The 12,494-nt window shown below is 39.3% G+C and overlaps 1 protein-coding gene across 15 annotated transcripts in view; it reads left to right on the top strand.

Moving 5' to 3' along the window:
* ncor1 (nuclear receptor corepressor 1) overlaps nucleotides 1-6,929 on the top strand; it is an 87,946-nt gene extending 81,017 nt beyond the window's left edge. For 13 of the 15 annotated variants that reach the window (XM_046839154.1, XM_046839168.1, XM_046839169.1 and 10 more), the window contains 8 exons: nucleotides 237-355; nucleotides 454-680; nucleotides 1,310-1,456; nucleotides 1,848-1,966; nucleotides 2,098-2,151; nucleotides 2,720-2,923; nucleotides 4,272-4,445; nucleotides 4,585-6,929. In XM_046839154.1, coding sequence (XP_046695110.1) covers nucleotides 237-355; nucleotides 454-680; nucleotides 1,310-1,456; nucleotides 1,848-1,966; nucleotides 2,098-2,151; nucleotides 2,720-2,923; nucleotides 4,272-4,445; nucleotides 4,585-4,784 — 1,244 coding nt within the window. In that variant the 3' untranslated portion in view covers nucleotides 4,785-6,929. The remainder of the gene's footprint in view (nucleotides 1-236; nucleotides 356-453; nucleotides 681-1,309; nucleotides 1,457-1,847; nucleotides 1,967-2,097; nucleotides 2,152-2,719; nucleotides 2,924-4,271; nucleotides 4,446-4,584) is intronic. The other 2 variants (XM_046839167.1, XM_046839158.1) reach the window with 1 other exon arrangement.
* Nucleotides 6,930-12,494: the final 5,565 nt, after the last annotated feature.

Genomic DNA, 12,494 nt, shown 5'->3' with positions numbered 1-12,494 from the left:
AAGAAAGCCAGCTTTAACCAAAATATGAATAAAAAATAATAATAATAATAATGATTTTGCCTCAGAATTGCTTCAGCACATTGAAACTAAACACTTTTTATTTTGAATTGTGTTAAATAAGGAAATAATTGATTGTCTGCTCTGTGGTCTACAAAAGGTGGGAGACTCCTGGTCTTGAGAGATTTGTTTGTGTGCAAAGAAAATAATACAGGTGAATTTATCTCTGCTTGAAACAGGTACTGTTCGAGGATTTGATATTGCTCGCTTGAGGCAGCAGGTGGAATCGGGACCCCCAGCAGCCCCACCTCCTCCTACACAGACTCACCGTGTCATGACCCTGGCTGACCACATCTCGGTAACACAATAAACTCGATCTAAATCAATCAGGCATTCATTAACGCCATAGGTTTTTGATGACAAAAAGTCAATCCCTCTCTCTTTCTGTCAATGTAGCACATCATAACCCAGGACTTTGCAAAGAATCAGGACCCTCCCCCTTCCTCCAGCTCTTCCTCTTCCTCCATTTCCTCTACATTCCAAAACTCTGGCACAGCAAGCAGCAGTGCTCGTTCCAAAGTGCCTAACCGCTACAGTCCGGAGAACCCGCTGAACCACGCCCACCATCAGAAACCACCCAGCCGAGTGTCCCCTGAGAACTCCTCGGAGAAATCCAGATCCAGGTACTGCATAGTAAATTCCACTGACTAAAAATTGTATACAGTTCAGCAATTGTAATAGAAGCGGAGGTTGATTATTTATGTCCCATTTATTATTTGGCCAATGAAAGGGAATTATTGCTACAGGATCAAATTTTCTTTTGATCTCGACATTCAGAAAGGTTTTCTCGTGATCAGTACTTGTTTTTTTTTCTGTGTATTCAGCATAAGACCGTGTTCTAGAGGCAGCAGCATTGCAGAATTGCCGGTTGATAAACATAATCGTTTGTGGCAGCGGGCGCATGGATTAGAACCGGCGCGTTATTTTCCGTGACGCTGCCTCTAGAACACTATTAGCAGCTCTTATACTCCATAAAAAACAAAGCATTGTGAGAGTATAAATCTAGAGTTTAAAAAGTACATATGTAGTTTCTCTCTTTTATTTTAAATTTTTCTCTCTCTTCTTTTTAACGGTCAGCTTTAGTTTGTGAATGAGGACCGTCAGTCACGCTTGTTATTTTGATTAGAAGGATTAGAAACCCGATAAAGTGCTAAACCCTCCTGTAATCGAAGTACATTGACATGCTACTACCAAAGTTGAACTCTGATGACAAAGCTCGAACCCTGTTTCTCTCGCTATGCGCATGCTGCAGGCCCGGCAAATCCCCCGAGCGTGCCGGTGGCCGGGCTGTCGAGAGCTACGAACCCATCTCCCCTCCACAAAACTACTCAGGGCTGGAGAAACAAGACAGCAGCCTGCTGCAGAACCAAAGGCGTGAACAGGATATTGCAGAGCAAAGGTAAACCAGCCTTTCACGATAAAGCCAAATACTTTCAGCTGTCTCATTTCATTGGTGGTGATCCAGAGACATTATGCTGAGACCTAGCGGATTTTTATTTTAAGTTTTATAGCTCTTTGGGGTCACGTACCACTACTGAGACCCCCTGCTGTTAGTGATATGATTGGAAAAGGATTTGCTCTGTGTGCCCTGGATGTAGTTTAAAGCATAGTAAGCCAGACGCTGATTGATGGACACACTTCTCTATCAGAGCAGTGTAATCTCATCCCTTATCCACCTTGCCTGGCATCCTTAGTGGAAACTTGGCTTATTCTCAAACATTCCCCACACCCCTGTTGATCCAATGACCTGGTTTAACATGCGAACCTGTGTGCCCTTTCTCCGGTATCAGAACGGACTCGCGCTCCCCGAGCAGTGGCAACTATCTGCCTGCCTTCTTCACCAAGCTGGAGAGCACCTCCCCCATGGTGATGTCTAAGAAACAGGAGATCTTCCGCAAGTCTGAAGTTGGTAAGGGCCTTCCTGGGTACATTTAAATACAAAGATTTGCCTGCATTTGGTATCTCTAAAATGAATTGGTAACATGTGCTCTATAAAATATCAGCATTAAAAAAAACTTTTCCCCCCAATTATTTTTCCAGGTAATGCACAGCCAGGCACAGAGATCTTTAATTTACCAGCTGTAACCACCTCAAGTAAGTATCCTAAAACGCTGAGTGGTCTGTCAATGTTGCTATACCAAGTGGAACTTTTTACACGTAGAGTTAAAATTTTTTGATCTTACGATGACTATAGCGATACAACAAAGTTGTCGAAATATTTTTTGCACGGCAGGCAAACATAGCGTATATGAGGTACAGTATGTTGGTACGCTGTCGGGATGTTCGCATCCCCCACTTTGTGAGGTGCCTTACGCCATGTCCACACTGATATGTCTTTGTTTGAAAACACATTTTTCTCTCGGTTTTGGCTTTCCATCCACACTGAGTTGGCGCCATCAGTCAACGAACACACAGGTTTTTGAAAAGCGGGTGAATTTAAAAAACACAGTGTGGTTGCAGAAACGGTGACCATATGTAGACCATATGTGACATGTGTCCGGATTAGTGTAGACCATATGTGACATGTGTCCGGATTAGTGTAGACCATATGTGTGAAACTCAATATTCAGAATTCGCACTCGTCTGTAAAGTTTATACATTACGATAATGTAAATTGCTCCGTTATATGATAATTAAATGGCTTTATCCTCGCCCTTTCCAGGTAATGTGAACCTTCGGAACCACTCGTTCAGCGACCCAGCCAGCAACCTTGGTCTAGAGGACATAATCCGTAAGGCTCTGATGGGGACTGTAGAGGAGCGACCAGAGGAGCAGACCCAGCAAGCTCAATCTGGAGCTTCAGCAGCGGGAAATAACTCAGATGGGCGACAGGAGGCAAATCCGTCGCCCAGCACAGGTAGATATTGTAAGGAAAACAAGCACACATTCACACACACACCACACACTAGAACCACACACTATTAAAGCCAGGAATCTTATTGATTTTCAAGCTTTTTGTTTTGATAATATTTTTATTTATTTGCATGCTTTTTTTTTTTTTTTCTTTCTCGATATTTCACTCACAGCATATCACAAGTTCTAAGCATTAAAATATATTTTCCAGTCCTGCACAGCAATGTAACAGATTTCTGGTTGTAATTCAGATCAGGAGTGTGATCTGTGCAGAGCCACAAAACTCAAAAAAAAAAACAAAAAAAAAAACTGACGTTTTCAAGGTGAAGCATGAAAGGAAATGAAGTCGGGTTTCTTTTTTTTGCATCAGATGTTTAAATGTTTGATGATTTAATTATTTTAAGTATAATTTTAAGGCAAATTCCAGTTTTCTCAATAGTGTTTCATGGTATAAATTCATCTGCTGCTTTAAATGCTTCCTTTTTTGAGAGACAAATTTTATTTCTTTTAATGCTATTAATAACATTTTAAAGTTTTCTTGTGCAATACTATGTATATGCATATGTTTTTTGGCAGAGGTGAAAAGTAATGAATTACATTTGCTTTTCTTTACTGTAATTGTAGTATTTTTGAAGGATGGATGGATAGATAGAACATTTGTTGTTTTTTAAATCAGTAATTTTTCTTAAGTATGTTTTGTGTGATTTTACTACATTACTTAACTACATTTTAAATCCTATTTGTTACTGAGTGTAAAAAAAAAAAAGATAAATAAATAAAAATAACCCAAGCTGGAAAAAAATTGGTCGATGGGCAGGAAAACAAATGTGCTGAATTCACAAAAAAGAAAGATGGAGACAGACAAGACAGTGATGCTGAAAGCGAAATGGCATCAAATTGAAAGTCGTTCAATGCTGTGCTCATTGTCGGTATTCGGAATCTACATTTGCGATTTCTCTCATTATCGTAAATGACATTATGACTGGTTGTTTTGCTGTGAAGTATAACTCACATGGACCAGTCTTTTTTCTGTTTCGTTTTGTTTTTCGTTAATAAAGTTGTTCCTTCAATTAAAAACAACTAGTTTGAGATTTATATCCCATTGTCCTTTTTGAACTACACTAGAATCCCCCACCCCAGACTCCGCTGATGATAAAAAAAAACGTGTAAATTTTACTCTGAGTACATTTTAAATCAGCTTTTTAAATGAGCACATTTTTAATCCAGTAACTTTACGTGTACTTGAGTAAATTTTATTGAATCAACAGTATTTTGACTAAATATTTTAGAACTCTTTCCACCGCTTTTTTTTTTTTGTTTTGTTAATGATGTTGTGCTCCCCCCTCCTCCCTCCCCAATAGCGGCCAAGCAGAAGCTCCAGAGCAAAACCAGCAGTAGGAAATCCAAATCGCCCAACCCAGGCCAGGCGTATGCGGGCGGAGAGCGACCCTCCTCTGTGTCCTCTGTACATTCTGAAGGAGAATATCACAGGCAGGCTCCCAGCTGGGCTTGGGAAGACCGTCCCTCATCCGCAGGTGTGTTCTCCAACGGAACGTTCATGGACATGCTCCCATTCCAAGCTCTCAAACCTGTTTTACACTGGCCTTTTGAGGTCTGAATTAGAGTTTTGAAGTGAAGTTTTAACCGGCTAATTCTCATCTCTCTCTTCTCCAGGTCCAATGCAGTTCCCTTACAACCCTCTAACGATGCGCATGTTGAGCAGCACGCCTCCCACCTCCATGGCTTGCCCCTCTCCATCAATGCAGTCCCAGCAGCCACCAGGAGGAGGGGCCAACGCTCCGGCTCGCGCCTGGGAGAGAGAGCCGCCGCTGCTCTCGGAGCAGTATGAAACTCTCTCGGACAGTGACGACTGAACCGGGCCCACGACCCTCGACCCTTTGACCTCCCTCCAACCCCCTTCCCCAGTCCCTAGGGTCAAAGAGAACAGTGTCCTCATCAGGGTGGCCAAGCTGACACACATGTCCCACTCAGTACTAACTCTGAGTAGGGACACTCCTGGGGAGGTAGTCTCGCGCTTCTGGTGCTTTCATTTCCTCTTGTGCTTGTAGAAAGCGGCATCGCAAGGAAGCCACGGCCTGATCGCTCAGGAGAAAAAAACGTGTCCAGAAGCTTTATTTCGCCTGTTTGTGAATGAGCGAACACAAAATGTTGGCAAAAACCAGAAAAGGATGAGGATGAACAACTTGAAATATAAGGACTCGCTTCAAATATGTTGAATTTAAGAATCTGTAAAGAAATACTTTGTCTTCAGAAAGAAAGAAAAAAGTATGTAAATAGAGTAACCTTTTGCAGTGTGAATTTTTTTAATTATAAATGTTTTTTTTTTTTTTTTTTCCAGACTTTTTTTCCGTGTTTTATTCTTACTTTTTAAATCACATCCCTGCTGGTTGAAGATTATACAGAACCTTCTTGCTCTCAATGTGAAACGTGTGGATTTTCTCCCGAGACGCAGCGTGAACTTTGAACCCGACAGTTCTGAAGCACCGAACGAAGCGAAGAGAGCATTTCAATCACACGGCCAGCCTTCGTAGCACTGGAGGCACCGGGCTCACCACAGATTTTATAAACGCGCATTCACCCAGTTACACACCCATTCAAACATTTTTATCATTAAATTAAGTGTGAGCATTTTTCAGCCCTGTAGAAACAGCTCCATTTTTGGTTCACCTGTACAAGTTGCGATCACTGGCATCAGAGCTGAATGGTTCTTCAGTGAAAGAAGAAATATAAGCTGAATGTTTCCTCCCTGAATGTTTTTGTGTGTGTGTGTGTGTGTGTGTGTGTGTGTGTGTGTGTGTGTGTCGCTCTGTGGTGGACTTCGAGTTGTGAGAGGAAACTCGCCACGGTTTTGGCGTCTACTTCAGAGTGTGGCTCTGTGTGATTTCTAACAAGTGCTCTGCTGTTCTTTTTTTTTTCTCCTTCATCTCTCGCTCAAAGGAACGCCAAAGGAAGCTGTTTCGCTTTCGAGAGGTTTTTGGTTCCCTTCACAAGGAGGAGAAATCAAACTGTGATCTTCCTCTTTGCTTTTTTTTTTTTTTTTTTTTTTTGTTCTTTAAAACACGAAGTACATGCTGATCTGTCTACGTGGCGAGACGGGAAAAAAAATAGAAATATATATATACAAGCTTTTGTTTGTCACCTCTGCACCACTGTTGCACTTTTTTTGTTGTTTTCGCTTACTGATTTTTGACGAGCGTGTACTACCTGTAATCTAAGTTATTGGAGCTTTTGCAGAGGTCTGGACTCTTCAGCTTCATTCACACTTTTTGCAATAATCCTCTTATAACAGATTTTTTTTTTTTCGCCACCGTTTTTTTTCCAGCTTTACGCCACCTGCTCTTCGCTCTAGTCTATGGTACAATACAGCTGTTCAAGTTGCTGCTTTGTAGTGGTGGCTTTCACTTCTAAATCATGATGTAACAGACAATAAGCTCAAATTTCAGTTATCACTATAGCTGTATTCTCTATGGCAAGAACGTTTCGATCCGTAGTGCAATTTGTTTTGTTTTCTTTCCTTTGCTTTGCTCAAGTTAACTAAAACCTGTCTTTTTTTTTTTTTTTTTTGTTATATTTAATTCATTTCACTTCTGAAATATGAAAAAAAAAAAAAGCCCTGGAGCTCATGTTGAGATTTTTTTTTTTTCCATCATTCTCAGCATTGTTGTTCATCCTTTTGATGGGATGCAAAGTGTTTACAATGGCATTGACAAAACAAAAAAAAAAAAAAAAAAAAGTGGTGAAACTTGAATCTTAAGAAAAAGAAAGTCGGTCATTGCATCAGTTAGTCTATTTTTTTTTTTTTTTTCAGTCCAACGCCATGCAGTGGTAACTTTTTTTTTTCTTTTGTCCTTTTTGGAATTGAGACTTGAAATAACTCATGTATCCCATGTTTGTTGGAAAGCAATGTTTGTATCGCACAATGTCTCTTAAGTAGCCAATTACAAAATTTTCAGACCAATCAATAAAGTGGATTAGCGCTCCACCTTTCTGAAAGTTGACCTTCTGCCTCCTTTGACCTTTATTTTGGTGGTTTGAAACGTTTCAAGACTAGTTTTTTAAGACACCAGCAGATGGCAGCACCAGGCTACACGCATAGTCACAGGGAGCACCGACCTTGAGTCAGTGTGCCAAGGCAATCGTGCTGTGTGCATCGGAGGCTGTGCGTCTGACCGTGTTCGTTACCACATCTGCTATTTTGACCGCGTACGCACCCTGTCACAGAGCTCTCAAGCAAGCTTCGTTCCACACACAAGCTAATCAGCAGATTTGGCTTCTGCGGACTTCGCCCGTTTCCCAAAGACAGGGCTCCGGCTCAGCAGTCGCAGTTTTGACACGATGGCGGAAATCCAGCGCGAATCGCAGAAGTTACTTAAGACTTAAAAAAGTAGAACACATTTCAGAAGTTGCAGGAACGCTGGGAGCGCTGTATCGCTGTGCAAGAGGACTATTTTGAAGGTGATCGTGTGTAAACATAAATAAAGAAAATACTTTCTTGAAAACCGAGCTTTTCCCGAAAACCAGCTCGTATGTGATTCAAATGTCAGTTAATCTAAATGTATGCCTTAACTTTAACTTTAAAAGTATTAATAATCTTTCAAGCAAACCACTTATTTTTGTGACTAGTTTAATGTATGTAATGATTCAAAATCATATCTTGTACATTGTCGCATTTGCACAGGAACTCGGATTCTACTATCGGATTATCACACAAAAACACCTCAAAACAGCAGTTTTCTTTTATCCTATAATCAAAATGACCCTTGAGCCAATAAGATGTGATAAAGGATTTGATTGACAGGTGGTTTGAAGTATTATTGACACCCCACAGAAGCCCCACCCTTTCTCTTCTTTTTTTTTTTTTTATATAAATCTAATGATCTAGACTGTGCTTCTATTTGTCTCTTGAAAGATACAGCCTCACATTTGTAAAGGGTTTATAATTATTAGGCCTGTTTCTTTCTTGCCTTTTTTTTTTTGTTTACAATTGGGAAATTTGTCTTTGGGTTTGCAGCTTTTTACAGGAAGTGAAGTGTAAAACTCTCATCATAACTGTTCGTAGTTTGGAGTGTTCAGAGGAACCGCAGCTTCATGTTTGTACGATGGCACTTTTCACGCTGAGATGTTTTGTGGTGTTGATGGTTTATTGGTGCTGGTTGGTGTTTGGAAACGGTAAGTTCAAAATAATTATAAACAGTTAATAGATTGCCTTCACTGTCGCCAGGATTAATAATGAAAGTATTAATAAAACTGAAGATAAGTTTAAAGATGCTGTTTCTGAGAATTTTACTCATTGTACTGTTTCTGAATCATAATTACAGGAAAAATTCTGTGCAATAGTAAACTTCTAATACACAGTAACATTACTGCTGAGCTCCAGTCTGACGTCCTGCTGCCGTGTAACTTTCATCCAACTCTCCTCGGATCGGATAAGACTGCAGATATAGCAGTAGTGTGGACTCAGAAGAACACAACAACACACAGTCTACTGGAGATCTTTCTACGGGGAGAAGTGAGGTTCTGGGATCACAAAGGTGAACGCATCAAGACGTTTCCTAAACTCTCTCCTTCAGACCATCCTCCTTCAGAAAGTGCAGCTGTATGATCTGAGTCTGTACCGCTGTGAGCTGTTTAATGGGTTCAACTGCAGCATTGCGTATCAGGAGATACAGCTTGGTTTGTGATTACACTTTTAAACACACAAAAATCTGCCCATACTGTACAAATACCTCGTTTAGACCCATATAAAGACACTTATCTCCCAGAAGGTCTTACAACCTTTTCCCAGCCTTGTGAATCCTTCATCGCAACAGCAGCAGTACTTCTGTGTTTATCCTTAACGTGTCTCTGCAGCATGAGCGATAAAGGTGAGTATTCGCCTATAAATAAGTATGCGTGCAAAATCTATCTTCTCTGAGTGAAACACGATTTGTCGCAGGTGAAGATGAACCTTGTGGTTGTTTTGCATGTTGCAGGAAATCAGCAGCCGCAGCCGGAGAGCAGGCGTGAAAAATGTTACACAGAAGTGTGAGTACATTGTGTTGATCTGTTTTCACACACAGGTGTGTAGGATGTAGACGCGTCTTAAAAAAAAAAAAAAAAAAATCTGAATTAACACACAATCTTCACTCTAGCGTAACTAACTTGGGTTGCCAGTTTACAACAATACCCACAATTCCATTCAACCACCTGCTGATTAGCACTCGGTTCATCTATGCAGCAGAGCTTCAGTCCCTCGTGCAGTTGGGCTTTGATCCCGAGATTATTGTACACTGTTGTAACTGCACCAGAAAAACATTTCTTTATAAAATAAAATATATTATTAATAAATTTTCTGTTTCACCAGGATGTACACTTTCTACAGTACAGAACAGGGAGCAGGGAGGGGAAATGTCTGCAACTGATCATTCAATGTTTTTGCTGTTTATTGATGTATAAATGCTGTTTCTTTCATTGTTTTTATTTCAGTTTATAGCATTATCTCAGATATTCATCATTCTTAATAAATGATCATTTTTTTCTGCTCTTACCTTCAAGACCTTCACTCTGTTACTGTTACTATCTATGTTAATTAGGGGTGTAACGGTACACATGTTTGTACCGAACTTTCTTCGGTGCAGGGCTTTTGGTTCAGAGCTCACGTGTACCGAATGCAATCCTTTTTACGTGCGGAACGTTGTTATAATCTCCGTTTCCTCATGAACGTATAACGTGGCGGACTGCAAGTTTGTTTAGTCTTTACATCGAACTTTGCATTTTTTTTCTTTTATTATTCAACTTAAAAAACATACACAACAATCCCATGAGTATAAAAAAGAAACTAGAGTTAGTGCAGTGTCACTGTGGCTGCTCACGCCGTACCGGAAATACAATTTGTTTTGTGCATGAAAATGAAGAACGGTAGGAACGAAGACATTTGTTAAATTCTGCAGAAAATAAGAACACTTAAGTAGATCCTACTTTAGAACATTTTATGCTAAATGCAAAACACACACACACTTACATACACATCTGTATTACCCAAATGAAGTCTAACAAATGTAAATTATTTCATTTCATTTTTGACTTTAATTTCCGGTCATGTACCGATTTAAACAATATAATAAAAACGTGTATTGCATTAATTCGATTTATTCGATTTTATTTTTAGAGTAGATTTTTGTAAATATTTAATCATTTTATATATATATTTAACCAAGCATGCATTTTAAATTTAATTGTTTTAGAAATGTAAACTGTTTTTTACGAATTTTAATAATAATACACTGCGTTAATAAAAAAATAAAATTAAAAAAGCAATATTGTGTTTTGCATTTTTTCCTCCTAACTGTCCGGAAACCCTAATATATACGGTGTGTGTGTGTGTGCGTGCGTGTGTGTGTGTGCGCGTATGTGTATGTATATGTGTATATGCATATATATTAAGCAAAGGCAATGGCAGACAGCCAATCAGAAATCATTTCTCGAAAAATTGCTAGCTAATGATATTTAAGGTTACAGTGAAGCCAGTTAGTCCCACCCACATCTGACAAAAAACTATACGCACAAGCAGAAGCAATAATAAAAAAAAAAAAAAGACTACACTCCTGAGTCATCTAGTTTCGATAAAGTGTGCAGCTTTATTACTCAGATATTCAAAACAGCCAAAGCAGAAGTGGAATGAGAAAATGTGACGTGCTTGTAGGACCGCCAACGTTAAGGAATTGCATGAATTGTTTAGCATAATGATTTCAGTCTTCGCTTAAAATAAAGATCCTGCTGATTCATAGCTGTGTGATGTGTGTATGTGTAGTTACACAGTGTGATATTGGGTGGCGTATCACGACTGACTCTGCGCTCTGACTCCAGATTTCTAACATCGCTGGGAGATGCGATGAAAGATTTGAACTCTAAATGTCCATATGATACATGAAAAAGCCACTTTATTAGAAAGGCGGAAGTCAGTGGTTAAGACATTTAGGCTTCTGATCAGAAGGTTGTGAGTTCAAATCCCTGCACCACCAAGCTGCCACTCCTGGTCCCCTGAGAAAGGCCCTTAACCCCCCAACTGCTCAGTTGTACAAAAAAATTTATAACTGTAAATGATGTGTGTTCAGAAATGTAAGATCAATGCAATGCATTTACTTCGAGACTCTTCTCTGTTCTGGCACCGAGGTGGTGGAATGAACCGCCTAAATTCTACAGAGTCACTGGCTATTTTCAAGTGACTGGTGAAGACCCACCATATCACGAAACATTAAACTAGCACTCTTTCCAGTTTGTTTTGTCTTTGTATATCTTTTTTTTTTTTATCCTCTCAACAGAGTTGTAGGCTGATGGTATATTGTTATATTATATATGAATTTAGTGCCGTAAATGTAAATGCAATGCTGTTGAGAGTCAGAGGTCCACAGTCAGATGATGCGAGATGCAATCATCTTCCCGTTCCTCCCATGAACAAACTTGCAAATATACATATTTTATCAACACTACATTCTGCATGGGAGCATCATCAGAGTTGTGTAGCCAAATCAGAAGACCCGAAAAGCTAGAGATAAAATACCGAATACAGCATCATGCTCATCTTTTGCGGGACTTTTAGCCAAATACAAAATTTTCAATTCAAGTGGAAAAGCCCTTCTTCTTTCTAAACTTCTGCCTCCTTTGATCTTTATTTTTGGGATATCTAATGGGTTTGTTTATACAGGGTATGTTACTAATGTCTGTTACTTTAAAACCATGCTAGAATGGAACATTTTATAACAATTCAAGATGAAGCATATGTTTAATTAATGTATGAAATGATGCAAAATCGACTCTTATACATTTTCAGATTTTCAAGCAAACTCTGCCTTTTAAATAGAAAATATGCTGTTTTCAAATTTGACTATTAATAGACATTCACTGGAAGCTCAGCCCCCTTCTTCTGCTTTATAACACTATACAACTCAGTTTATTCATATTTAGACAATGCTCTTATTTCTTGCTTGAAAGATGCATCCTCTCTTGCCTAACAGTTCTGTAATGGGTTAGTGAGTACCAAGCATTTTTTTTTTTATTGTCTTAGGTTTTGTTCCTTTTTTCAAACACACATTTACCTTTACATTTGTGGCATTTAGCAGACGCCCTTATCCAGAGCGACGTACAAAAGTGCTTTGAGTCTCTAGTAATGAATAAATCTACACTGGTACGCCAGATTACAAACTTAATATAAATATAACCCTAGAACTCTTCAAACTTGGAAAGTGCTAACTTAAGTGTTTCAGGAAGAGGTAGGTCTTCAGTCGTCGCTGAACACCTAGTCGTCATTCACACACCATTTGTGTCAATTTAGAAATTTGTCTTGGGGAGTGCGGCTTTTTTACAGGAAGTGAAGTGTAAAACTCTCATCATAACTGTTCGGAGTTTGGAGTGTTCAGATGAACAACAGCTTCGTGTTTGTACGATCTCACTTTTCACACTGAGATGTTTCGGGGTGTTGATGGTTTATTGGTGCTGGTTGGTGTTTGGAAACGGTAAGTTCAAAATAAATATGAACAGTTAATAGACTAGTTTAAAGAGGAGACTTTTACTCATTGTACTGTTTC

Source organism: Silurus meridionalis, chromosome 25 (genome assembly GCF_014805685.1).
Source record: "Silurus meridionalis isolate SWU-2019-XX chromosome 25, ASM1480568v1, whole genome shotgun sequence".
Classification (NCBI taxonomy): domain Eukaryota; kingdom Metazoa; phylum Chordata; class Actinopteri; order Siluriformes; family Siluridae; genus Silurus; species Silurus meridionalis.
This window is presented reverse-complemented; position numbering and strand designations above follow the sequence as displayed.